At 49.1% G+C, this 27,201-nt stretch overlaps 1 protein-coding gene across 8 annotated transcripts in view; it reads left to right on the top strand.

Annotated features, from left to right (window-relative positions):
- Window positions 1–27,201, top strand: part of stau2 (staufen double-stranded RNA binding protein 2) — an 82,561-nt gene that overhangs the window by 22,898 nt on the left and 32,462 nt on the right. For 6 of the 8 annotated variants that reach the window (XM_035414858.1, XM_035414855.1, XM_035414862.1 and 3 more), the window contains exons 6-12: window positions 388–547; window positions 4,179–4,286; window positions 10,304–10,516; window positions 11,222–11,359; window positions 13,684–13,815; window positions 14,215–14,275; window positions 18,595–18,905. In XM_035414858.1, the coding sequence (XP_035270749.1) occupies window positions 388–547; window positions 4,179–4,286; window positions 10,304–10,516; window positions 11,222–11,359; window positions 13,684–13,815; window positions 14,215–14,275; window positions 18,595–18,905 (1,123 nt within the window). The remainder of the gene's footprint in view (window positions 1–387; window positions 548–4,178; window positions 4,287–10,303; window positions 10,517–11,221; window positions 11,360–13,683; window positions 13,816–14,214; window positions 14,276–18,594; window positions 18,906–27,201) is intronic. The other 2 variants (XM_035414859.1, XM_035414856.1) reach the window with 1 other exon arrangement.

The following is a 27,201-nucleotide window of genomic DNA, read 5'->3' as shown; positions in this document are numbered from 1 at the left end:
AGTGTCTAGCTTGCAAATGCGTTCACACGTCCTGGTGCACACACATCCGGGTGCACACAGTTTCTTGGTTTGAGCTGTTCCCAGGCGCTGCAAGTAATAGTTTTATTTTGTTATCTAGTGCTCACATTTCCGCTGGAAGGCACAAGACACACACACACACAGGCCACATGAATCTTACAGAATTCAAATACTCTCTGTCAGTGGTCTCGATCTCCCAGAGTCAGCAGAGTGGTACCTATCTTTTCCTGTCTGGATTGTGTACAGTAATAAAACTGCCAAGTTTCGATAACTTAATCCTCTTATAAATCAAAACCTTTGTTTTTTTTTCTCTCTCTCTCCCTTTCTCTCCCCCCCCCCCTTCCCCGTTTGGCCTGTTTCCAAACCTAGGTACCATTACCCAGTGCCTAAGATATTCTACGTGCAGCTGACCGTGGGGAGCTGCGAGTTTATCGGAGAGGGGCGGACGCGCCAGGCCGCTCGACACCACGCCGCCATGAAAGCGCTCCAGGCCCTGCGCAACGAGCCCATTCCGCCAAAAACGCCTCAGGTAATATGCCCCCCCGCCATCCCCCCACCCCCACCGCCTCTGGTGACACGGCCCTCAACAGCCGACCGTGACCTTTTGCATAGGAGACCCACCTTTTCTTCCAAGCAGGGTCGGGGCCAAAAAAAGCTGTGCTGTTTGTCTCAAAAATCCTCTTGAGATGTTAGACAATGCAAGCAAATAACGCATTTTGTTTTTTTTTTTTGCTTTTCTTTACTTGACATGTTTTTCGGGTAACATTTCCAAGCATCTCCCCGCCGGAAATCAAATTACATTATTTTCCAAACTGCTTGGCGGCAGCGGCTGGTTATTTAAGACGCGCTGGCATCGTGCTTGTTCTGTCTCGCGCTCGTTTCCATAATGAGCCCTTTGTAATGCGCTGCTTCCGTGTATTGCTTTACAAATTGGAGGACCCTGTCTGCGTGCAAGCCCCCGGGCTGATGGCGTTCAGCTGGAGTTTGGCGTGTGTTTATCGCTGTTCGCCGTTTCCTTTGCGAAGCTGCTCCCCGCCTCGCGCTCATGTGGTCTCTGAGCACACGGAGCGCGTGCGAGACGGTACGGGTGTTCCCTAAACGCGTTCACGTTAACATTTTGGTCGAGCGGTCCCGGTAGAAGCATTTGAGGTGAGGTGAGATTGGGGTGGCAGTGTAGCATAGTGGGTAAAGAACTTGGCTTGTAACCAAAAGATCATAGGTTCGAATCCTGGGTAGGACACTGCTGTTGTACCGTTGAGCAAGGTACTTACCCTCCATTGCTTCAGTATAAATCCCTCTGGATGAGAGCGTCTGCTAAATGCCTGTAATGTAAGATGTAAGGGTGACCCCCTTCAGTGCAATGGGGCTGTAGTAGTTGACGCTGTGAAGTAGACCGTGTCCTGATTTACTCTCTCACCACAGAATGAGGCTCAGCTGTCGGGGATAAGCAGACACCGCCTTCACGATGGCACCGAGGTGGACATCCTGTGCTTTAGGCAGGATCTCTATTGTGCGTGAGAGAAAAGGTGACACTGTTTAACATACATTAGCATCTATGAGCGCATACGCAGGGTGGGCTTGGTTGAACAACCTTCCGCACCAAATGACTTCAATGTGACCTGTAGTAGATTTACAGGCATAAATGGGAATGAAGAAAACTCATTTAAATCTTTTCCCTATGAAAGTTTGTATACTCTATCTGCATGAAGCTTGTGTGTATGTATGTTTGTATACACACTCATACACACAACTGACCATTCTGCAGATCCAGACTTATTTCATATATTTCAAGTGTGTGTGAGGTTTGAGTGCATGTAAGGACAACTAAGATGGTATGTGCTTGCGAAGATGGTAAAATAATAATGACATTGATCTGAAATTATTTGCATTGTAACTGTATAGTAATGGTGTGGAGTTTTGTGAAGTTCTCAGGCAAATATATTGATAACTCTCCATAATAGAATAGCAGTTTCACTGAAATGGCCATATTTTGCTACAGTAGCTACCGGCTGCAGGAAGATTGCATTAATAAATATGAGGTTTCATATGCATTGAGTTCTAGTTGATGTTATTTTACGAAGTTCCTGATTTAATTGAATCATGTTTTGTTTTAAGTATGTATATATGGTTTGTTAGGGTACACTACCATCACAGTGGTATGGTGGGCACGTGTAAATCTGGCACCATTTGGAGGTTTTCTTTTTTCCAGAAAGCTAAAAAACGTAGGCCCACAGTACCCAGCGTCTTCGCCCCTAGTGCCCAGCGTCTCGGCCCACAGAACCCAGCGTCTTCGCCCCTAGTGCCCAGCGTCTCGGCCCACAGAACCCAGCGTCTCCGCCCCTGAGCTCGCCTGTGCGGGCCACGGTTCTGTGTGAAGGGCTCACCGCGGCCTGCGTCAGGCGCGGAAATGGCCCTCTGGGGCCCTGCTCCTCTATAAGGAGTGCAGGTTGAGTCCGTCAGCACCCACCGCAGTAAGGGCAGTGACCCCGCCCCGTGTGTGGGGTCAGCGGACGGAGATGAACACGTGACGAGGGTGGAGCTGCAGGTCTTAAGAGCTCCATGGCAACGAGGTGCAAACAGTGTCACGTTATTGTATGAGAGGTACGGCGTGGAATTATTTCACCAAGTGCGGCTCTGTTTGGCATGCGCTCTTAAGGACTTGGTTTGGTTTATAAAATAAATATGGTGGAAATTGAGGTGTAAAAACACGAGACGGGCTGTCTATATATGACAGGGATTCACATTCTCGCTGTGATATGACGCACCTCAGATATTAGAGCTTTTTTTTCGGTTTTAAAGCTCTTCAGCTGAAGCTGAACACACCAGAAATCCTTGGACCATTTTTATCGTATTTTATGGTCCTTGTGGCTATGTTTAATGACACGCATCTGCCTATCAATAATGTTTTCATTGTGGCTGTGGTGTTAGTGCTTGCTGGCTTAATTGACAGTAGATTAGCTTGGTTTCCATTGACACATCTCTCTGAGCTGTTTGAGTGCTGTTCTTAATGCTGTCCAGGGTTTTGGTTTACATTTGGGTTTAAGGTTCTAGAATGGCCAGAACTAATATTGACTGTTATTGGAGTAGAGTGGGAGCAAACTTGCTGATGTCATGAAACCGTGATCAGCTGTATCTGGCAGATTCGAACGGAAGCGTATAGCGATAACGCTAACGATTTGTCTGGGCAGGATCAAGTCGTAAAGCAGAACGTTGGCAAACGTTCGCCGAAATATTCTTCGAGTTGGAAATGAAACGCCTGCCTCATGGTGAAAGTATGCCTCTCAGGCGCACGGTGCGCCACCTCCGCGGAGCCACCGGCTGTCTAAGCTGACAGGACGGCGGATCCTGTCGGTGACGTGGCGTCGGCTGGCACGCGCCGCGCCGTTGCGCAAAGGCACCCGGCGAAGTGGAATCAGTTGAGAAATGTTTGGCCCGGGCTTTCGACGGGGTATCGCGTTTTTCGCGGTCGCGGGCGGGTGCGAGGCGGCGAAACTTTATTAGCGAGGCGGGCGCGCGTGTGAAGGGAATCTGGAACCGCGCGGGCATTCCTTCTGTTTGAGAAAGAGCGAATCAGAGCAGAGGCTGCTTTATCAGAGCGTATCGAGTTAGCCGCTTCGCTTGCCCGGAGTCGCCTGGCGACGGGACGTATCCCGGCAACGCGCTAGCTGCAGTTCGTTCTCTGCCTGCACGCTGTCGGCATGCGTCCAGTGACAGACGTGCGACGAGCATCTTTCATTGACATTTTTACGTGTGATATTTTAAGAGCGCCGCCTTGCATTGCATCAGCAGGGCAGTGTTGGCACCGGCTCGGAAAGCGTGCCGTGCAGCGATGTGTCTTCGTCCGTGAAGAGACCGTAATAAGGAAAAGATTGTTCGTATTAAAATTGCACGGAGGCCACGTCATTGCACCAGTTCCTTACACATGCAGATGTTCGCTGCTCCGCTTTCAGATTGAACATGAGATTAGGTGACTGCAGAGGAAAGCCTCACATGTGCTATGTGAGGATATGTTGGCGAACGGCCATGTAGGAGGGAGAATGTGCTGAGAGGGAGAATGCTGTGGTTTAAAAAAAAAAAGTGAATTTTCATGCTTCTGGGATGCGGTGATGCAACAGGAAATGTCCTCAGTGTCCTTGGCATCACGGATTTAACTCTTTCAGGGGCCGGAGGAGAAGAGCGCGGTGGAGGAGGCCAGCGATGCCAGCAAGTCGGAGATCAGCCTGGTGTACGAGATCGCGTTCAAGCGGAACATGCCCGTCAGCTTTGAGGTAAAAACGAACAGGTCAGGAAACCGTGGCGATGAGCATCGAAGCGTGCCGGTCTGAAAACAATATGCAGTGATTTTTTTTTAAATTATTTTTTCTTTTTTCTAGTATTGGTTTCAGTTGTTTGATGTCCTTTTAAAAGTATAAAAACAGAGATTATTCTACCTGTCACTTCCTCGTTCTGCGGCTCTGCGGTTCCAGCATTGTGCCAAGGCCACTTTCAGATATTTTTCAGGTGTTTTACCTTCAGGTGTCCCAGGGGGAAGTGCATTCAGCAGGCTCAGTAATACTCCTGTTCCTGTCTGAAAGCACTTTTGTGTGCCCGGTAAAGAGCGCTCGGAGGTGGGAGTTTGGCTTCTGCTTTCTGTAGTCCTGAGTTTCCTTTCTCATCTCCTGATGGAAGTCGCTGGATTAGCTGGCTTTCGGGACTGCAGGTGCTTTCTGGTCAAACACTTGTCGAGTTTCATTGCCGCACTTGCTGCGCACAAAGGACCATTTCCATCACAGAACGTCTTTTGTCCTCCGTTCATCTTAGAAAGCTTTTCGTTTTGGGGTTTTTTTTATGTCCCCCTGGCAGGGGCTTTATGTTTTCAGGTTGTCCTGATGTCCTTCAGTGGTTCTATCACAAAAGTATTTTCTGCTCCCCAACATGATTAATTACATGTGGGTTTTTGTGAAACTTGACACAGTTTTGACCGCACTGGTCCTCAGATTCCCGATTCATTTTCGCTTTTCAAGGAAAAAGGGTACGTTCTCTGTAGCTCCTGTTGGTATTATTTAAATGGAGTGTCCACCTTGGCCATTGATGCTTGTGTTTTTGTGCATCCTGATAAAAAAAAATAGTATCTTCACTGAATTTTATAGGTAGGTCTTCTTGCAGCTTTTGAGCCATTTTGGGTTGGATATTCATGTTATGGTTTCTGAATTTTTAACTCCCAGTCTATTCATTTCATGAGGATTGTCTGCTTGGGGGCCGGTGGCACAGTGGTGCAGTGGGTAGTGCTGTCGCCTCGCAGCAAGAAGGTCCCCGGTTCGAATCCCAGCTGGGAACATTCATGTGTGGAAATGTAATTATTTTAAGGGGAGGTAGTTAAAGCTTGACATTAAATTTAGTCATTATACAGTACATGAGTAATGATTTATGAAGTCTTTATAAGTGGTTTGTAGTGTTTTCTTTTCCTCTTTCTTTCCTTAATGATTGGAGCGATGACTGAACCAATAATTGGAGCCATTCATTATTATTATCTAAACCTCACTCATCACTTTCTAAAAAAGTTAGTGAATTGTCAGACGTCACATGCGTAATTTTCAGCTTGACTAATTCTGCCACTTCCCAGCGGACAGAAGTAGGCAGGGACAAAGATTTCTGCCATCTATAGTCGATTCTAAATTTCTACTTTATTTTACCATTTCAGTGAACAGTGAAGTAATCCTCCATCTCGGGCCCGCCCTCATTCACTCTATCCCTGTCCCCAGACCCTTTGCACACATTCAGAGAGGAAGCCATGTTCTTGCATGCAACCTGCACACATAGCCCTGTCAGTTGTTGTTTGCAAAAACAAGAATTCATGCTTCACTCAGCAATTGTTCACCTGTGACGGCATCGACTTGTCTTCATCCATCTGAAAATCCTCCCTACAACTTTGCTGACCTTATTTTTGGAGAAAATGGATCACATTTTCCGCTCCAAGTCACGTCAAGGCAGCGTAGGTCACGTTTGTGTTTGTAGCACAGAGATGCTCAGCACTGTGATGCTATTATCTCGGTATTTTACTTCATCATACGGGTGGGAGCAAATAGCTTTTCCCCCTTTCCAATAGGAAGAAATCCCACCAGCACTAATGCACAACATTCGGAATAGTTTCTGCCATTACCAATCACACGCACGCATGCATACTCACACACACACATACACTCACACACGCACACACACTCACACACACACAATTCCTTGCATAATGTCAGCAGTATAAAGTGAATGACACACACCTGTCCTGTGTTGCAGAGCCACAATAACACCAAAACCACATGCTAAAATAGGTTTGTTGTCAGATTGAACTAAGCTAGTTCTCCAAATGCTCCAATTAGCACCGCCCCTATAGTGACGCATGGTGGTGGCAGCGTCACTTTATAGGCCTGGTTCTCTTTGGCGTGGACAAGGAAAACTGATCAGAATTGTTTGGAAAATGGACAGCACAAATGCTGGCTGACAATCAGCTTCGCTTCTAAAGACATGAAGCTGGAGTGAGAACAACAGTCCAAAGCACAGGACCGAAGCCACACTGGAGTGGATCTCAAATAGAAATATGAATGTGTGAGCATGCAACTTCCTAATGAAAATATTCCCTAGACAAAAATATGAATGCATCATGTAATCCAATGGCAGGTGAGGACTAAGGGTCTGAAGGCCTCTATGTATAAAATCATGATCCCTGTTTCGCGCTGGACACACACATGCATATCATTGCTTGGGAGCGGATACACGGGCAGATGAAAGAGAAGGTGATCCTCGTCCAGGAGCCACCCATCATGTGCACAAGTACCTGCCTTCAGAGCGAGAGCACGGCCAGCCTGCACAATGGAGCCTTTCTCCCGCCTGTCAGTCACAGCGGGGCCTGATGTTCTGCGTGTGGCCCCCGAACCGTAGCCGCGCGGGCCTGGAGCGGCGGGCCCCGCTCCGCTCCGCGCGGCGCTCTCTCCCCTCCTCCTCCTCCTCTGAAACGCCGACGCTCCTCGCGCGCGCGCCTGGATGAAAGGCCTACATCGAGTTACAGCGCGCTTCCCCTCCACAACACGATCCGCGCACCAGACGAGGGGGCGGACGGGGAGCCGGCCGCTGTCAGGCGGCGCGGGGGGGCAGGCTGGGGGGGTGGGGGGGGGGTCGCTGTAACCCCATCGCCCGGCGCGGGATTCCGTGTCGTCTGCGGACGCCGACTGCAGCTAGTCAGTCTGCCGCCATCGAACAAACGCCTCAGCCAAGACGCGCCCCTACCTACCCCCCACCCTCCACCCTCCACCCTCCGCCCCCCACCTGGGCAGAGGTGTCTGACGAGTCTGCAGACGGGATTATGGGCCACCCCGGGGCGAAGCGGGACCCACCCTGGAGAAGCTATCCCCCCCCCCCCCCCCCCCTCCGAGCGCCGTCGGGCCGCCGCCGGGCCGCCGCAGACGACACTCCCTGTTTGGCTGAAAGCTGCGCCTCCCGGTGTCTTCCAGTCTGGTCTCCGGCGCATTGTTGCGGGCCCGATAAGGTTACGGCGAGCCTCCTTTCTGGAGCCGAACCTCCTCAATAAAATCAAACGATACGCTGGCGGGGCGGCGAAGGGGGGGGGGGGGGGAGTTAGAGAACAGCCGAATTTACACAAGGCTTGCAGAAAAAAATGGAAAAACCGTTTTTTTTACCGAGCGCTGTCAGTCACTCGCAGCCAGCCAAGCGGGAAGGAAGAATTCATCCGCGCTGAGCTCATTCATTCTAAATAAAGTTGAGTCGCACGCTTGCGTTTTATGCCGTAATCGCATATTATGCGGAGACTTGCCATGTTCTGCAGAAAGCGACGTAGCAGAGGGGATGTCATGTTGAATCTCCTCACCCTCACGATGAAGCATACCATTTGGAATGTGCAGATATCATGTGATTATGACTGGATTTGGCAAAGAAGGGCTTGCATCATTTGCCCGATCTGACGCTATAAAGTATCACACTTTGTAGCATTAATCCCCACTAGGCTGGGGATGCTGTCATTTGTAGGCAAGTTCCTCGGTTCAAACAGACCCTGATAAATTGCATATTCTTCTGCAGCCGTGATTAATTATTAAGCGCATAATAGAACACCAAGACAATGATGCGACTGAAAAAGTATGCCGCTTTGAAAAGAATCCGTCCCGTGATGTCACTGTGACAGTTAACAAAAGGTCCACTTCATCAAGGCTTAGTAAATATTGTGTTGTCCCCTTGTGTCCCACCAAGTGTGGGGGGTTTGCACAAAGCCCTTTTGTATTCCTCAGAAGCATCCCCGTAGGCTGGCTCTCACGGCAGCTAGGAGCCGATTGGCTTTAGCCTTTACCCATTCCCGAGCAAGCCAATGAGCTTGTCCAATGGACACTCTTTCTGTGTTTTCAACAGCGTGCACAACACAACGCATGTACAATATTCTTATTTAGAATTATTAAGTCACTCACCTTTGGACAAGCAAAATGTATTGACAAATTGCAGTACAAGAAGGGTGCATAGAGTGGACAATGTACTGCAACCATGCTGCATATTCACAGTATTGTTTGGTGATAAGGGTTTGCATAATGTCTCAACCAGATGCTGAGCTGAAATTATCGATCTTTCATTCTTACCAAGGCAGTTGTAGACCCTGTAATGGACAGTCAGGTTTATTTCTTTGAATCGCACATCACGCAGCTTTGAATTGCACAGGCTTAGCGCTCATCTCTGTGTTCCTCAGGATCGAGCGCACAGCTCAGCTCATGCGCTCTCCGAGCCTGTGTCCAGACAAAGGCACCTGTGAGTCCAGCGGACCGTGGCCTTCCTAACCTGGGAAAGGCTGGGCAAACAGGCCTTTCCACCAGCACATTCTTCTGCTGTCGTGGTTTGGCCTCAGACTGAAACTCGGTCCAGACAGGGGTTGGGCAGGGGCAGGGGGGGGGGGCATCAAGCTGCTGGGAGTCACGTGTTCTTTCGGTTGCCAGATTTTGTCATGAGGACGGCGGGAGGGATGCGGGAACACCCTGGAGACAGGTTTCGCTCGGTTCCCGTTTTGAGGGAGGGGAAGGGCGAAGGCCCCGCTGTAACAGTAACTGGCGGGGAGTGGCGCATAAAGCTGGCGTGGGAAACGCAGTCTCCCGAGCGAGGCGTCCGTCAAGCGCTGGAGGAGCTCACCTGCTGCGGCCGTCGCAGGAAGCGCGTGTGACTGCGGGAGCATAACATCACCCCGAGCCGGATCTGGCCGGTTTGTTTTTCATTCTCCCGGCTGATTGGGGCCCGGGGCGTTTGGGTGGAAACGGAGCCGGAATGGAGGACATTGCTCAGGCCCGCGGAAACGGCGCCTTGCGCCCGCGGGGAGCGAGGGGGGTGTGTGTGTGTGTGTGTGTGTGTGTGTTCGCTATCAGCCGCACCAGGTGCTCTGCAAAGCCTTGGGTTTCCATTCTAACGCCCCCCCCCCCCCCCCCCCCGATATGGAGAAGGCCTCCTGGACTCGCCGCTCTTCGCTGTGCGATGTAACGCGATAAAGCTTCTCACATTTCCAGAGCTCCTTTAGCAACTCTGTGCTAATTACATTTTGCGTTAATTAATACGAATGTTACATTTGCATACCGTAACCTATTAAACACTGTAGGATAATAACAGTGCGTGTATTGGGTTTGGAAATGCGTATTGTTTATTGGGATTGGAAATGTGCGGGGGTGTGGGATAATTAAATGTACGGCAGGCTAATTGATGTGTGTTTCGTGTTTTTTAACCATTCAGCTTAACTGAGTGAATTGGCTACTGTCAGCATTCGTTTATGCTGCTGTTTATCTCAATATAAGTTAGCTGTATGTTGTTTGAGATTTTACATTTAGGCTAATTATCTTCAAGCTTCATGTTATAAATAAATACTTATAAATGATTATTGTTATATATATATATTACAATTATACATCTATCCACTATCTTTGGTAAGGACCATTTTACTAGATACACAGTTGGCATTATTTAGTGGTCTTTGTAGTTATGGCTTATTGTAATTATATCTGTATTTCTGTAGCTGTGTTTGTCATAATCATAATCTAGATAATGTAATAGATTTTGTGATTATAGTATTGGCAGAAGCTGAAAGGTCCTTGCTGCTATTTGAGTCTTAAGATTCTGTCCTTTTTTTTAAAAGAAAAAGAAAGAAAAGTTTGATTTACAATTACAATAAAGTTAATGTTTCATGGCAGAGTGTGGAACAGGATGGCAGGTTATTTTCACGTCCGTTTAAAATGGCCGTCAGCAGCAACCAAACACCCAGGCGCACATCTCTCCCTGCCAGGTGCTGAAGGAGAGCGGGCCCCCGCACATGAAGAGCTTCTTCACGCGGGTGACCGTGGGCGAGTTCTCAGGAGAGGGGGAGGGGAACAGCAAGAAGCTCTCCAAAAAGAGGGCGGCCCTCTCCGTCCTGCAGGACCTGAGGAAGCTGCCGCCCCTCCCCGCGGTGGAGAAGCCCAAGCTGCACTACAAGAAGCGGCCCAAGTCCATTTTAAAGGTGAGCCAGAACCGCGCTGCTCCCAGGGCTCAGGGGAAGCCCTGCTTTAGATGAGGGGGTGGTGCTCGCTAACGTTATGAAGATTTACACTTGCACGTTTAAAGTAACGTAAATGTAAGTGCTTAGAAAGTGTAAGTGCTTAGAAAGTGCATTGGGTTGTGAACAGCTTCCTCTGCTCATTTATTCAGATTAGAGTTTGGTGGTGTGCGGTTATGTTAAATGGTTATGTTAAATGGCACATAAACAGAAGTGCATGCATCACACAGCAAATGTAAGTTGTTCTCTATAAAATAGGTCGCTTCCTAAGCAAATAAATAAGAATAGCATAATACTGTGGTATTCTCCAACTTAATGAATTGGAAAATACCATAGTATTATTCTGTTCTTATTTATTTGCTTCGGAAGCAACCTGTTTTATAGAGAACAACTTACATTTACTGTGCGATGCATGTACTTCTGTTTATGTGATGCATATTTAGTAATGCATTTGAGGATAAGTTATGTACTCGTGGCCGCAACAGTAACAGTTAAAACCCTGCCTGGAGATTTAAACCTGCGGCATTCTGGCTGCAAACCGAGCTGCTTAGCCAGCGTGCCGCGCCCACCCCGCGCTCGCAGAGATGTCGGCGGAGTGGGTGGCGGTCGTGCCGCGCGGCGGCGCCCTCGCGGTTCGTTGGGCGTGACCGTGACGGGCTCTGCCTGCAGATGAGGCCGGAGTACGGGCAGGGCATGAACCCCATCAGCCGCCTGGCGCAGATCCAGCAGGCCAAGAAGGAGCGGGAGCCCGAGTACGCGCTGCTGTCGGAGAGGGGGATGCCCCGCCGCCGCGAGTTCGTCATGCAGGTAACGAGCCCTCCTCCCTCCCCCCTCCCCCCTCCCCCCTCCGCCCTCCTCCCTCCCGTCTCCTCCCTCCTCCCTCCTCCCAGCTCCCTCCTCTCTCCTCCCTCCTCCTCTCGCGAACCGCCGCCCGCGTCGGCTCCCCAATCGATGCGTCTTCATTGGATGCGCCGCCTGGGCGCTCGGCAACGTCCGTCGCGCAAATCAGTCCCACTTTGGAGCGCTCCGTTACCGCCAGCGGTCGCTGACTGAGGTGGAGTTCGCGCGCAGGAACCGTCGAAGCTGAAGCTGAAGCCGAAGCCGAAGCTGGCCTTGCTCAGCGCCTGCCGAAGGGAGACGTGTCCACCGCAGTTGCCTGAAGGAACCAGTAATGATTCCCTTGAAATATGAGTCATGTGAGGCAGAGCGGCTGAGAGAGTGAAGATGTGCCCGGTTGCTGGGCCAGGGGGGCCAGGGGGGCCAGGGGGGCTGGGGGGGTGGCTCAGAGGGGGTCCTGCGAGGACTTAGCGAGCTGTTGTGTCAGGGCCAGGGCATTACATCTCCGCTGGCTGGGCCATGTGAAAAATCCTCCTCAGTAACCAGGTCAGACCACCAGACACCTCCTAAAGTTTGGAGAGAAATCTCCTCCCTTTCTGAAGTTCAGGCTCCAGCCTGGCCTGATGCGCTCACTCGCATTACGTGGAAGTGATTTCGCCATAAATTTCTGTTTTAAGCAGGCATTTCCAGTCCACGATAAGGAGGATTGCACAGTTCTTGAAAATTTCTCGCAGTACCCGAACCTGTCCAACCCCTGCCATGCAATCGTAAAGCTTTCGTCTGTCCTGGCACGGTGTTCATATTTTATCATGTTTAGCTTCTAGCTGTCTGTATCTGGGACAACGCATCAGATTTGTATTGGTGAAATTTATGTTACAAATTGGACATCTTCCCTGACAAATAAACTGAATAAATGAATCAGTCAAATGTTTATATAGTGGATTCTCCCGTACTGGTCTTCTGTTGGCAAACTTCAGCAAGAAACTTCTTCATTTTCATATTTGGAGATTAAATGGGTTTTTAATCAAGTATATTGTAATTTGGTGGGCTGTGCTGTTTCCAGACCAGTGCCTCCCAAATGGCGCTGAAAGGATTGTGTGAGGTTTACTTCCTCGTCCCCTGCCCGGTAATCCTCCTCTTTCACAGGAACAGTGGGTCTCTCAGCACACGGCCATTCTGGCTCAAAGCAATTCTTCATGCTTCTTTTAAGGAGGCATTAGCTCCCTGGTTTAGTGTGTTGCTTTTGTAAGTCCTGGTTGCTTCTAAAGTTTCCACATTGTTCCTGCTTACGTCGTGTGTATAAATGAGTTTTTTTCTTCCGGGGGTTATTTAATGCAACACTTGCTACAAATCAGTACTGTGGTCAAATGCTAGAAAACACGATGTTTTATTATATGCCAACCATGAATTATTGTTTATTCGCTTCGAGGGTTTTGAAGAAATTTATAAATTCAGACACGGAAATGTGATTTTCTTGTCCGTTATTTGTATTGCTGAAGCATCGTGCATTAAGGCATGTTGATTTATTTATTCGTTTTTTCAGGATTGCTGGACTCTTACTGCAGTTCTATCTTTCTGGCTTTAGTTTATTTGTTTTTGTGAAGCTCTGTTGACTTTTCATTTTCTGTCACATTGTACCAATTGTGCAGCTCTTAGTTTGTGTTCACCTTGGCAAGAAAAGCTGTAATTATAGAGGCACTGCTGTCCAGAAACAAACACAAACAAACAAAAACATTGCATTTCTGAGAAGCTGAAGTGTTTGACTTAGCATTTGTGGTGTAATTGGGTAAACATCTGATTTTGCTACATTGCAAAAAACATTTAATGTTGTGTTAATGAAAAGCCAGAACATTTGACCTTTGCAGAGTCCGCACTAGTAGAACCTTTACAATCTGAAGAAAGAAGCATAATTTGAGAAAAACAAATTGATGAGAGATTTGTAAGATGTCTTTTTTTTCTCATGTACATGACATTACAGGTATTTAGCAGACGCCTTTATCCAGAGTGACTTACACAAATTTTTACATAGCATTTACATTGCATCCATTTATACAGCTGGATGTACACTGAAGCAATTACCTTGCTTTAAGGTAAAGTACCAGGTTAAGTACCTTGCTCAAGGGTACAACGGCAGTGTCAAACCTGGGAATCGAATCTGTGACCTTTAGGTTACAAGACCAGCTCCTTACCCGTTATACTACACCGCCGCCCCATGTAGCCAATACCTTGTCTGTAAAATGTCTGGTGTGAGTGGGGTGGACTGGTGTTGAGACGCTGTCCTGTGCCGCACGCAGGTGAAAGTGGGCAGTGAGGTGACCACAGGAACGGGACCCAATAAGAAAGTGTCCAAGAGGAATGCAGCAGAGGCCATGCTGCTGCAGCTCGGATACAAAGCCTCCAGCACTGTGCAGACTCCTCCGGATAAGGTCTGTGCTGCGCTAGCCTGCTACTGCGTATGCGCATGTCGCCACTGAGGTTTATAATAAATGAGCGTTTATTTGTAGCTGTCACAGCTATGGCTGTGGCAGCAGTCGGCAGTGATCGTATTCTCTTGTTAAGCAGAAGCCCTACTCCTGGCTAAGGACGGCTTGTTCGGTCTTGTGCTTTATAAGTTAAATAGGTCTTTCCGCAGGTTGTTTGGCTGTTTAGCCGCTCTTACTCAATTAGGCCCATTTTTCGTAGAGTTGGAGAGCTCTCCTCTTTATAAGCAGAACAGTGAGGAGGAACCGTTTTGACACGGTTGAATAGGAGGCAACCACTGATGCAGTTCCCCCCACCCCCCCCCCCCCCCCCCCCCCACCCCACACACTTTTTCTGTTTTACAGCAGATGGACGACAAAGGCTGGAACGGACAAAAGGGCGCTTTTCCCGAAGCGGCGAGCAACAGTGAGTGCGTCTCCTCTTCTTCTGGTCTCCTGTCAGGTGGCGCATTGTGGGGTGACGTCCACCCATTTAATCTGTCTGACTGCTAAATGGGGGGCTGTTTGCGCAACGGGGGCCATTGAGCTGGTCTTATGTGCGTGGAGCACTGGCACATCAGTGCCATCCCGGGTAGGGGGGGGGGGTTTGAGGTCTTAATAACGGTGATACACTCCCCCCCACCCCCTTCCCCACACCACCACCACCACCGCCACCGCCACCGCCACCCCAAGCTTCCCAGCGCCTGTCCGCTGCCTGTCGCTCAGGATTTGGGAGACGCAGCCGGGGACGTGCAGTTTCCCATGTCCGTAGGGTGTGCGCTGATTGTAATGAACTGCGCGCTGAAGGCTCGATTGATGGCAGAGATTGTCGTGAGCGCAGACATGGCTTTGATCCACTTAGCCTGAATGCCGGAAGGCTAAATCGTGTTATCTCCTGAACGACGTGCACCGTGTCCAGAAACATTCATTCAGAAAGCATCTACTGAAGGGAGAGGCTGATAAACATTTGCAAAGGTATGACAAATAGCTACAATCTTTTTATTAACCCTGAATGTGCAGTGAGTCGGTATTTTTCATTTGCAGTGCTTAACACTCTCGACACAGAGCTGTACTGATATTCCAGGAGGGTTTGTGAAAGCAGCCAACGTGATTTGTAACAGTTGTATATTTTTTTATGTCTTCCCCGTGCTGTAAACTGTGATGAAGACCTTGGCTCTCGTTGGGCTTCTGCTGATATACTGTTTAAATGATCTTCTCAGTTTTGGTAAACAAATTTGCAGGAGGTTTCAGGCATGTTGGGCTAATTGAAGTGTGGAAACCGATAGCGATTGTGACAGATGCTGTTTTAGGGATGCACGCAGAGTCGCGGACAGTCTTCCCTGGCATCGATGCTTCATTTTCCGGATTTGTCCGCTTCCTGGAAGAGCATCGCTTCCCGGCCACGGTTCATCTCATTCTCCGCTCCTGTCCAAATCGGCTCATTAGCTCTCCCGAGTCCCCAAACCAGAAAATACTTGTCGCTTTCAAAAGAGTTTTTGCCGCATATCCCAGGCTTCAGTTCAATGGCAAAGCTAGCGCAGGAGAACAAGCATGTTACTGAGGCTATCCCGGCTTAGCGCAGGAGCAGGTGAATGATTCTGTCAGTCATCGCGGGATTCCCGCTTCCGTGACTTGCATTTCATTATTCCGGGGCTGCATTATGGGTGTTTTCTTTCTGTCATACCAGCCTCGTCCCGTCTCACTGGGACGTTGGGGCTGACAGTGTGTTGGGCCCGGCATTGGCACTTGAGTGCTATTGGGCATGCGAGATGGAGGAAAATGGCTGGCTGCTGTGGTACCTCCATAGCGAAAGGCTGGAGTCCTGCGGTAAGCAACCGTAGCAGCGAACATGACAAGGATGAGGAAAGAGAAAAAGAGCAGAGCCTTTGTAACCACTGAAAGAGAGGCTGCGTCAGTTCCATCCAGCGCCAAGTTGTATAAGAGTGTACTGTATGTTCACTGGCACCTCGTGTTGTAATTGAGTTTTCATCCCAGTTGAGACTCGGCTACATGCAGAAGTGATTACGGCTCTGTCACCAAAAAAAACATCCTCCCCCCCCCCCCCCCCCCGAGAGCACCGCAGCAGGGATTCGTCAGTCCGGTTCGCCTTATTTCATTTCCTGATGTGTGCCTCTTTTTTTGTCGACGTTAGCATCTTAGCGTCTTGCTTCGTAGTTTTGATTTACAGATTAGGCTTCAGCGGCTATCTGTTTCAAATCAGGCGCACCGCCCTCCTCTCGAACGAGCGCTTCCAGGGAGGAGCCCGTCATTTCGGGCGGGGCACTGAAAACAGTGGAAGGTGCCCAGGAAAGCATGGGATTGCTGCACTGTTGCCATTCGACTCCTGCTGGCTAACGCCTTCTCCACCTTGTTTCCTCCTCCCTGACGTCGTATCTGCGCAGGGCATTCGTCATTTGAGCCTGTTAATTTCCCTCTCATTAAGATCGAATGTAGCTTTGGTTCTCAGCCATAGTGAATGTGGGCCTACTGTTTCACCTACTGAGTCCAGCTGTTGGTCGTTTAAAGTTTCGAGGGAGGCTGACCAGTTTTTTATAAAATAATTTTTAAAACATTGTCTTGGTATGCTTAATTATCCACCTCTGTACTGTTAAATGCATAAGTAATGGGACAGTGGCACAGTTTTTCTCTTTTTTGGTTCTGTACTCCAGCACATTAAATTTGAGATAAAACACTGAATGATATGTTTATAAATTGGGGCACTGTCTCAATTTTTATTCATTTGACTGTATGTGAGAACATGACAATAACTATTTGTGTGCTTCATAAACAAAATATCAAAAGAGCATGAAAAACAGGGATGTGAAAGATACTTGTTCTCATGATTCCAGCGTTTTATTTCCTTCAAGATTCGGTAAGAAAAGCTTTAGGAAGAAAAGTGTTCTTACGTATAAGTGCAAAGTATACGTGTGGTTGGCAAAGGGTTTTTTCAAAGACATTTGATCATGCATTGATTTGAGATGTGAAAGTATGTGCTTAGTCCAGTTGGTGTCACATGAGAAGCGGTTGTCATTACACAGCGCATAGAAAAACTCGGTCTAATTGGCTCCTTGGAAAGCGTCTGTGGCTGAATGAGAGGATTGTGATTCCGTGCAGAATAAAAAGCCGAGGCCTGGCTGCTCTCTTGGAATGCTCTGTCTAACAAACACAAACAGGAAGCAGTGGGTCTCCCCCCCCCCTGCCCCCCCCCCCCCCCCCCCCCCCCGCCCTGACCGTAATGGCATTGACCAGCTGTTCTACTCGTGACAGCTGTTTTCCCCCAACCTCCAGCGATCTCGTCTGCAGTTTTAAAGGTTGCGTGCGTTTCCTTTGCCAGCGCAAAAATATTAACGGAGCCCCAAAAAACGAGAAGTTCTGAGCGCTGCGTCAGGGCACACGGAGTGAGTGACCCGGGTCACGTTTCTGAAGCACTTTCCGTTCCGTCCCGAAGGCGCTGGCGTCATCGGCGGCCCGCGTTCTGTGACCTGAACTGACCGGACCATGGCTGTGCTCCGTAGAGCTCCATTACAAGGCAGTGCATCGCTGGGCTCGTTCACCTGTTTTGATAGCGACCGTAGATTAGCATCGTTGGGAGGTGCATTGTAAATTAAATTTGTGTCCGCTTGTATTTTTATGAGAAAACTAAATCCATAACCCGGGCAGCGGCCTCCCTTACTGCACTACTACAGATTCAGATCCACTTTGTTCTGTCCAAGACCTTAAAGGGGATTTCCTCCCAAAAATGAAAAAGGGATACGGTTACGATTGTTTTTAAATAAGAACGCACAGCCTGCCCTCCTCGTGTATTTCTGAATGCTCTCAGCTCATTCAGACAGGGGGAAAGCAGAGAAGGCTATTGATAGAGAAGGGATCACAGTACTGACAGTGCCCTGACTGAGAATGGAAACCCTGCCACCCAGGGCTTTTGTGTAAGAGATGAGAGCTCACTTACTAGAGGGTTCTTTACAGTGACAGATCTTGAAGTGAGAATCATTGTGTTGGTTTTTTAGGTGGCATTCCCCCCAGTCCAGAAGTTACAGTCTGAATAGGCGAGGTGCCAGAGTCACCCATGTCAGTTTAGCATAATCATTTACCAGTTTATGTAATTAGGAGATGTATGTGGACCAAAAACCCAGACGTACCTCTGGTCCGCCAGAACGAAAGAACATTTTTTAATTCCTTTACATGTGCGTGTACTAGTGGCTCACTTTCGTTTTTACCCTTGAGCAAAACTCTGCAGTGATAAAATGTACTCTGTAAACTCTGGAAGTCACCCTTCATTTGGGTATTTTCTGTGTATAATATCACAATGTAACATAATGTTAGAGATGCCCAGATATGGAAGTTGTTGGGACCGCAGAGGTCTGTGTTTGCTTGGTAAATCACACGGCATGTTTTTCATTTTTTAAGTGCTGCTTTTTACATTGAAGCACAGCTTGGACATCCTTAAAAATGCAATGGCTGCTGGGGCTTTGGGGGTGGCCGGTCTGAGCTGTACAGCAGCTGCTCGTTTGTGTGTGGCTCGCCAGAGCCAGCGAGGCTGTCCCATCCCCGTGGGCCGCGACCCAATCCCACGCCGGCGACCAGATGGAGCGCCAGCGCGCGGGGTTCTCCCGGCACCGAGCGGTGGCGGCGGCGGCGCGCGCGCTTAAATCACTTCCCCGGGAAACGACATGAGCGCTAACGGTTCCCCCCTCCCTCTCTCTCCCTCTCTCTCTGCATCCGACCCCCCCCCCCCCCCCCCCCCAGCTCAAAAGGGAATCCTCCACCTGTCCCCTGACGTGTACCAGGAGATGGAGGCCAGCAGGAACAAAGCCGGCCCAGGAGGAGCCCCGGCGAACTACCTGACCCCCAACGACCCCAGCCAGGGCGCGGCCCCCTTCTACGGCGGCGCCGGCAACGGCAGCGCGGCGGCGGCCATGGCCAGGGAGCTGCTGCTGAACGGGACCCCCCCGACGGCGGACGCCTCGGGCCTGAAGGGGAGGGCCCCCGCGCTGGGCTGCGCCTCCGTGCAGCCGGCCCAGCAGCTGGACTACCTGGCCCACGTTCAGGGCTTCCAGGTACGGAGAGAGCGAGGCCGTGGAGCCGAACTCCCAGCACCACCGGGGAGTGACGCATTCACGTTTCATAGCAAGACGTCAGCCTATTAGTTCCCTGTGCTGAAGTAGAGTGAGGACAATTCTGTGTGTGTGTGTGTGTGTGTGTGTGTGTGTGTGTGTGTGTGTGAGTGTTTGTGTGCGTGTGCGTGCGTCCCTTATTTAACATGTTAGCAAACATGTTGGTAAATGTTTCTCTGGGGAATGTAAATAGATTACTTTGCTCTCGTACCCGTGCACAAGTCTGGCACCCGCATCACACGGCATACACGCGGGCCTGTGGGCGGGTCCGTGTGCCGGTGCTCACGCGCATGCGAACGAGATCGCCCCGGCGACACGGAGAAAGATGCTCTCTGTAATCGAGAGCGAGGACGTTTTTATCATAACCTGCGGACGTTTCCTCTGAACGCCCGCTGGTTTCGCTCTGAGTCCTCCTGCTCTCTGAAACCCGATGACGCGGCGTGGCAGGGTCCTGATGTGAACACGGAGGACGTGAGGTTTCGGGTTAGGGAGGACAGCTGCACCGGGCGACGGAGCGGGGACCTGGAGCTCCGCCCGATCGCTCGCGCTCACCTCGGCGTCCCGGCGTAGGGCCCGCTGAGAGGCGTTTGAACAGGGCCTGCGCTGCTGTTCGGTATTAACGCGCGCGTCCTGACCCGCGGAATCCAGCACTGCATCAACCGGGGCCGCAGCTCGCATCGTTTGCAGCCGCAGGAGCGGACGATTGACTGGGAAGAGCAGTTCTCTTTAGTGCTTATGGATCATTATAGCAGTTTCATGCAGTTTAGAGTGCTCAGTCGTCCTTTTTGGGATAATGACCAATAGCGTAGTTGTGCAGTGTTCTGTACGTTCAAACTATAGCTCAGAAGCTTTCCAGTCCCACGGCTTACCTTACGAGCAAATGCATTTGCTATTATCCCGCTCCGGTAACCTAAACAAATATCGAATGAACGTGTTTAACGTAGTATTTCTGCACCACAGCCACGGCTATTGCGGTGCATGTAAAAAAAACGTGGCAAGCATTTAAATGGATAGGCTTACCGTGTCAATGGGAAGTGCGTTGCAAAACAGTGCGGTTTCTCTTTTTAAATGTCATGCCCGTGACTCACCTCGAGTCTTCCTGCCACCCGCCGGTGGTATTTAAATTCACGACCGGGAGAAAACTTTAATTGAAGATTTCAGAGTGATGACGGCGGTGATGCGGAATAAATGTCACCATTCATCTCGGAGCTCTTTGGTTCCTGCGGGCTGGGTTTCACTGCTTTCATGTCAGATAACTCATTTTGCTAATGGAGGCTTTGGGCAGTTAACAGGGCCGTTGTTGTGATTAGGGAACTGAGGTAACCTATTGATGGTGAAATTCAATATCTCAACTGTTTTGAGCGCGCAGCATTTTAGATGTCAGTCGCGAAGTGTAAATGTCACAAATGAGAACTTTAGCCATTTAGTCAGTTTCCTGGTTGCGTACCACGCAACATTTAGTCAGCTGCGTGTTGCGCTGGCGTTCTGCAAGGTGAATAGTGCGAGTGTTTGATTTCTGTGGGACAGGATCTGGAGGAGAAGGGTTTCTGAACACGACGGGACGGTGTGCCTGGAGGAGGAGCCTTTGAGGGCGGATCAGTAGAAAAGCGTCACGTTTCTCCAAGCTGTCCTTCATTTGGGGAAACTGTGGTTACGCCGAAGTGAGACACAGGATGGGTGGGCCAAAGAAATATTTCCTAAGAATTACAGCTCCCAACCCCGTTAATTACCGCACCGCTATCCATCATTTTTTGGTTTTGGCGGTTTTTACGACATCTGAGGTCCCTGGTGGTCACGACAGTTCGTTTTCGTGCTCCAGATTCCAGAGTTCCATTTGAAATGAAACTACACCCCCAAACAAAGCAGCATGGCTTGCTTGGGGGTGTAAGTTTGGAAACTGTCAGCAGTGTCATCGAACACGGTACTGTTTCATACGTTTTCGGCCTACTGTTGGAGATATAAACATGAGACATGGACATGCAATGGAGTTGATTACCAGCACTCTCGTACCAGACGTTTTCTTTAGCATGCAGTGTGTGGGAGTGCAGAGGGATTCCACAGACTAGCGCTGGATCAGTGCTGCAGCACGCTCTCCTACGAGCGTGCTGGAATCATACAGCCGAAACCAGCTTGTTTAGAAATACCCCGTACAAGAGAAGGATGTGTTTACGAATCCAAATGTTTTATGATACGAGTTTATCTTATGAGTTCCCAACATTATTTGAGGCACGGACACTGAACGCGGCTCAGACTGCCGTGTTTCTGAACGTTTCCCAAGTCACTGGGTGTTTTTTTTGGGTAAGATATAGACGCCTGTCCGCACAGCTAAGGCTGAAGGCTCAGCGTTCGGGCAGGTAGCGGTCTCAGGGACTCTGACAGGGGAAGGGCGGGGAGCGTGTGTTCCCCATTCGTTTTACTGTATGTTGCTGACGTGGCCCGTATTGGGAAGTAGGGCAGAAGTAATGGCGGGGGTAAAATGGCGGAGAGCGCATGCGGTCCCTCATGGTCGTCATGGCGGGGAGATACCGGCAGCGCAGGCTGGACTCCCTCAGCTCCACCGCCTGCCGGGACCGTGGAGCGGCGGGGCCCGCAAACGGGCGGGGCCCTCTCCAGTCGGCCGGCTGCCCCCTGAGGACCCTGGCCAAGCCGGGAGAGAGGTGGGGCGGAGAAGGGAATCTCTGTGGGAACTCTGCCCAGAGCGCCGGGCGAAGATCGCACGGGCCCTCTGAAGAGCCCTTTGTGTTACCCCCCCCCCCCTGGGTAGGGTCCGTGTGAGAGTCGGCCATTCATCCACACCTGCCTCCCAACCCCGTTCCCCCCGCCAGGTTTCATGGAACCCCCCGTGTCAACGTTACATAAGAATTTCGCATTTCTTTAGTTGCCGGTTTGTATGAGGGGCATCGATATTCACGGGCGCCCTGGTGGGTTTGCGTTTTATCTCTTCGGCCTTTCTGCTTTTTCTTTCTGTTCTCTAGCTGCCAGTACAATCCTTCAAAGGAAAGGATAATTGCGTCCCCTGTGTAGACCAGCCAATATGCAGTCAGGACAAAAAAAAAATCGAAATCAATTCAAATATTTATCACGTTGCAGAGTCAGTATTTTAACCACGTTTGCATTTCCTCCAGGTAGTACCTGCAGGGCTGGAGAGAGGGGAAGCGCAGGTGTGGTAGGCAGGCTGGGAAGGGAAAGATGCCGGTCCATGTGCAGCACATACAGGGCAGTAACAGCCATGTGAAAAGCCCTGTTCTGTGCAGCCTTATTGATCTGGCCTCAGTCCATTACTCATCCACATGCCAGCACTTCTGCCATCAAGTCACTAATCAGCTTCCTCTCTCAGGCTGGATATTACTTTATGCCTCACAGAAAGCAACCAGGCAGGTATGAACCAAACCCACCCCCCCATCCACCCCCCAAACCCAACCCCCAAAGAAAAAAAAAAGTTCAATTAATTTCCGTTTAGCCACTTCAATGAACTGCCATTTGATAGCTCTGATTGTCCTGGCGCTATCTGTCGCGCTGGCTCGGTAGCCTAGCGACGGGGCCCGGCCCCTGGACTGCGCCCGGGCGAGCTCCATCTGCTGCTTTTCATCTGCTGCCCGTTCTCCTTTGTGCCCCGCGTAACCCGAGCCGCCCGGCGCGGCGGGAACGCACCGATTGATGTTTACCTTCGTGCAGGAAATATGAAGAGATGAAAACCGGCTCGGGGCTCTTTATTAAGATGACGGGCAGAGCCAGAGCTGCCAGGCTAGCCGGCGGCGCTGCTGCGTCCCTGTCGCACCTGTGCCATCCCTTGGAGGGCTTGCAGATCTGGGGGCCCCGCATTGCTGCCAGTTCTCTGCTGCCTTCATTGGTAATATGTTTGCCTCACGTGTGTCTTATCAACAGAATGCAGGTCCCCTAAATATTTAATTTCCTAAACATTGACTATTTGTGCTAGTTAAGCAGTAATGATTAAAATGTTTCACAAATACTCAAAATTCGCTCCAAAGACGTCCAGGGTTGTTCACCAAGGTAGTGTAGCCCAAGAACATGGTTGGACATGACGAGCAGTGTACAGTGCACTAGCCGGTGATTACGTGTGCCCCTAATACGTTCTGCTCAATAATTTCCTTTGGTTTCAAATGCATAGTCACAAATGCCTTTAGCCTAATGAAAATTTTAGCTAAAAATATTTTGCTTATTCTTTTCGAACTCAAGTTAAATGTGTGTTTAATTGCAAGTACTGCAACTAAACTTCAGAGAGATCCCCAATGCCTGTCAACTGGCAGTTGCTGTAAAAGCAGGTGTAAAGCAATATGCTTCTATCGTAAGTGTCTTAAAAGGGATAGCTTTGTTTCTGAGATTTTATTAAATGGATTGCGTCAGTTTATATGCAGCTGGAAACCGTGGCCATGTAACTTTGTGGTCAAGACAACCATATAAGCTATTATGTCTGTTGAAAACCTTAAATTAAAGGTTTATTCAGTCAAACATGCCACTAATAGGTAGGCTATGTCATCGTACCTTCACTGCACAAAGAGCATCAATATAATTTTATCTACCATGTCAATCTTTTAAATCCATGCATGATAATATCAGGAAAATGATTCCATCTGGCTTGCAAGTGCGATTGGACTGCAGTTTTAGATGATATTAATAAGCTTTTGGCTGGCGTCATGGAAGCCATACATAAATACAATAACAGTCTGAGTAGAGTGATGATTACTTTTACTGTTAGCCCTGGAAGTTGTCTATATTTCAGTTACTCTCGTCTCTCCATTTTTATTATTGTAATTAATTTTTATTTCAGTCCCATTTGTTTTCTCCATGATTTGACTGTGTGGAATTCTGTGATCCAAGAGAATTTGGCAACACGTGCCTCTGGTTCTGGCTACATTACAGTACATGGCTTATTCTAGACTTTCTTCGTGCATTCTGTATCAACATCCAACGTGTCCTCCATTAGATGTTCTCAACAGGGCTGTTTGTGTCCCTGCTTTCTATCATTTTTTCCTTCTCCTGTTTCCTGACCTCAGTGTTTATGTGAAGATTTGCGTAGTGGATTGCATTTCTTATGCTATAGTCCCTCTATTTTATATTTCCTTTCTTATGCTGGTGGCCAGCTGTGTGATCTGTGGTTGCATGTGTATGAGTGAAACTAATGCCACTGCTTGCGTAGTATTGGCCCTTAGAATTGCACCCAGGCTTATTAATTATGACAGTGAAGCATCAGTCAAATCATATTGCCAAAAAAGTCACTCAGCATTACTGATATAACAACAACAAGAATAAGAATTAGTGACAGGTTTTGAAAAAGTTGTTCAAAAGCAAGCAACAAATGATTCAATATTGAAACAGGCTTTAATTTTGTTTTCTTTATGAACCCACCCTATTATGTCCTGGCTTCTCTTTTGTGCCAAATGGAATTTCCAGCAAAGCAGTCCCACCTCTGTGGCTTCCCGCCGCCATTTGGGAAGAGCCCAAACAAACAGGTACACTCTGTCCTCAAAGTGCGTTCAGCCAGAGGAGTGTGCTTAATTCGCACCTGGCATCGTTAGCTGCCGCCACCTGATAGGACAGTCTCGGAAAACTCAGACCCTCCCCCCGCGGTCAATCTGCGGTCTGTTGTGCTGTCGGCCGCAGCACCAGACCACGGGGGGGGGGGGGGCATCGCTGCCCAATCCCCAGTGTTTTAACAGGAGGAGCTATTAAGCAACTGCCGTATAGATCCGAATGAACACTGCAGCTCTTGCCAGTGCTTTGTCTGTCCTACATTGTCGGTATTATAGAGAAAAGCAAACGGTGACACAGCATACGGTTATTGACCGGTGTTATACAAGCAGAACGGAATCTAATATATTTCCATATATGCAGCTCTTCAGGTAGTTATATTTGGAATTAACAACCTTTTTTTCCCCCTCCGTATTAGAGAGCGTGTTAGGGAAAGTTCTGCAAATGCATGCTGTTATAATTATAAGGCCTAAACGCTGTTGAAGAAAGATAACATCTTGGAAGGGTTGTCCAACTCTTCCAAGATTTAAGTGAGAACATCTTTGAGTGTGTACGGAATGCCTGTGTAGCTGCACTGGAACCTTGTCTCGGTATAATTGCTTGCTGTGGGAAATGGAGTCTCGCTTGCTTAAGAGTCCTTTATGAATCACGCTAAAACGCTGCTATCATTAACGCTCGGCAGTGAATCATTAAGGTCAGTCAAAATCTTGGATTCTGCGATCATTTTTAGCAATGAGTGAAGACTTAATGTAACTGTTATAAATCAATTACGTGAAGAGAACGGTATAACTGCGCTTGCAGCTACGATTATTGGTGCGAATCCAAAGAAACCTAATGGCAGGTTACGCAGTTATACGTGATGGATTCCAGCTGGAGCGCAGCCTGTTTAAATTTCAGCGCTCAAGCCTAAATTTATGAATAGATTTAATGTGCACACTATTATTGTAAGGAGGAGTCAGCATTATTTAGGGTCTTCCCTAATGACGGGACGCTGAAAAGAAGCAGACTCCCACTTACGTTAACGAGCGAGTGCATGCGCATTGGGCAAGCGCCACGCGGAGTATGAACTGTTTATTCTGTTGTCTGTCTTCCGCACAGAAAACACGGGTCATTTCCATCTGCTTGGGGTCCTCAGCCGCACATCTGCTGACGTGTCTTGGAATGCGCTCGGATTCCCGAGCAGTGAGCCCTCACTTGTTAAAGCGGTCTCCAGATTCTTCCTCAGCAGATGTGAACATATGCTTAAAATGTACTTTATTTTATGTGATCTTTCCAAATGTGTTTTCTGCGACTTTGCGTTACTTGATTATGCCGATAGGTTTGATTTCGGTTCATTGTAAAAGGTTTGTTTATAAAGTTGTACGTATCTGGTATTGACTGTGACTTTTGTCATATTTTTCCACGCTATGTTGCCACGTGTCAGTACAGTTGTGTGATTTTTAACATTCTTCTTGAGAAGTTCCATTCTAGCAAATGGACACTCGTGCATAGAGATAGAGAAGCCTATTTGCGGGAAATTGGAATCGGGAGACCTTGAAGAAGAGCTTAGTGTTAGTTGTGGGAGGGGTCAAAGGTCGTGCGAGGTTGGTGAACCCTATCATTTGAGCCCCACAGATGATCTTTGCTTCCTCCTCTTTAAGGTGGGGAGAGACAGAGTCGCGACTCGCATCGAGACATCGGAGGCCATTAAATGTTTGAACTGAAAACGGGCGTTCATGCTCGTCAAACGGCAAACAGACGTCAGGAAAGGAAAGGCATTCTGGGAGACAAACGGCTGAAAATAAGGCGGCTTGCTTGCAGTTGTCATTTTAAGAGCTGATTTTAGTGGTGAACCACTGTGGTGGTGCACTGGTGCAGATGAGCATGTACATACGTAAATCCCAACAGAGTTAAACTAGTTTTTTATTTTTTTATAACTAGTGATCTCTGAAAAATACGTGATAACATTGCGGAAAACGATTGGCCTGTATTATAAGTTGTGCAGTGGAAAAACAAAAAACTATCATGGGAAATATCTGCAGTGGGTACATCATTCAGCCTCTTGTGTTTTGTAATAGACCTTCTAATAATGTGATTCCCCATTGATTGATATTCTGTTCCGTATGAAAGCTCCTTTCACATGATAGGCCCTGAAGTCTGGATGGCCCGTTCCCATTGGCTGGCGGCTGTTTGCTACTGACACTTAGCGGTTAGGAAAAAAAGACTTTACCCACTGCTGGGCGTCAGACAGAGCGATTAATGAAGCCGAGGCCTGGTATAATCGGGCATATGTTTTCTTGACACAGTGATTGCGCAGTACATCACGCGGATGTGTGTGCGCCTTTATCCTTTCTTAATGAGCTAGCGAGCGGCCCTTTTCCCATCGCCGCCCATTTCCATGCTCTTCTTGCGGCCTGCCGGCGGGAGGGGGCCGGCGGAGCCGTCTGATAACCTGCCCCCCCCCCCTCCCCTCCCCCCACTCCCCCCCCCCCCCCCACAGCTGACGTGGGTAAAATACGACGCTCCGCGGTCCCACGCAGATCAAGGAGCTGCCGCTCGGCTGGGAGCGCCCGAGAGCCGCGCTGTTCCCCAGAGACTGTTACTGCGTCCAGACGGGTCACCCCCCGCCCCCACCCCTCTCTCTCTCTGACCACATCTCAGAGCGCTACCTTCTACGGCGTGTCTTCCCCGTCCCTCCGAAACACCACTGACAGCGATCCTGATTGCTTAGTTAGGGCTCCTCTCCGCCAGGCTACTAGAAAAAATGATT

This window comes from Anguilla anguilla, chromosome 4 (assembly GCF_013347855.1).
Source record: "Anguilla anguilla isolate fAngAng1 chromosome 4, fAngAng1.pri, whole genome shotgun sequence".
NCBI lineage: Eukaryota > Metazoa > Chordata > Actinopteri > Anguilliformes > Anguillidae > Anguilla > Anguilla anguilla.
Note: the sequence above shows the minus strand (reverse complement) of the source record. Positions and strands in the feature narration are given on the sequence as shown.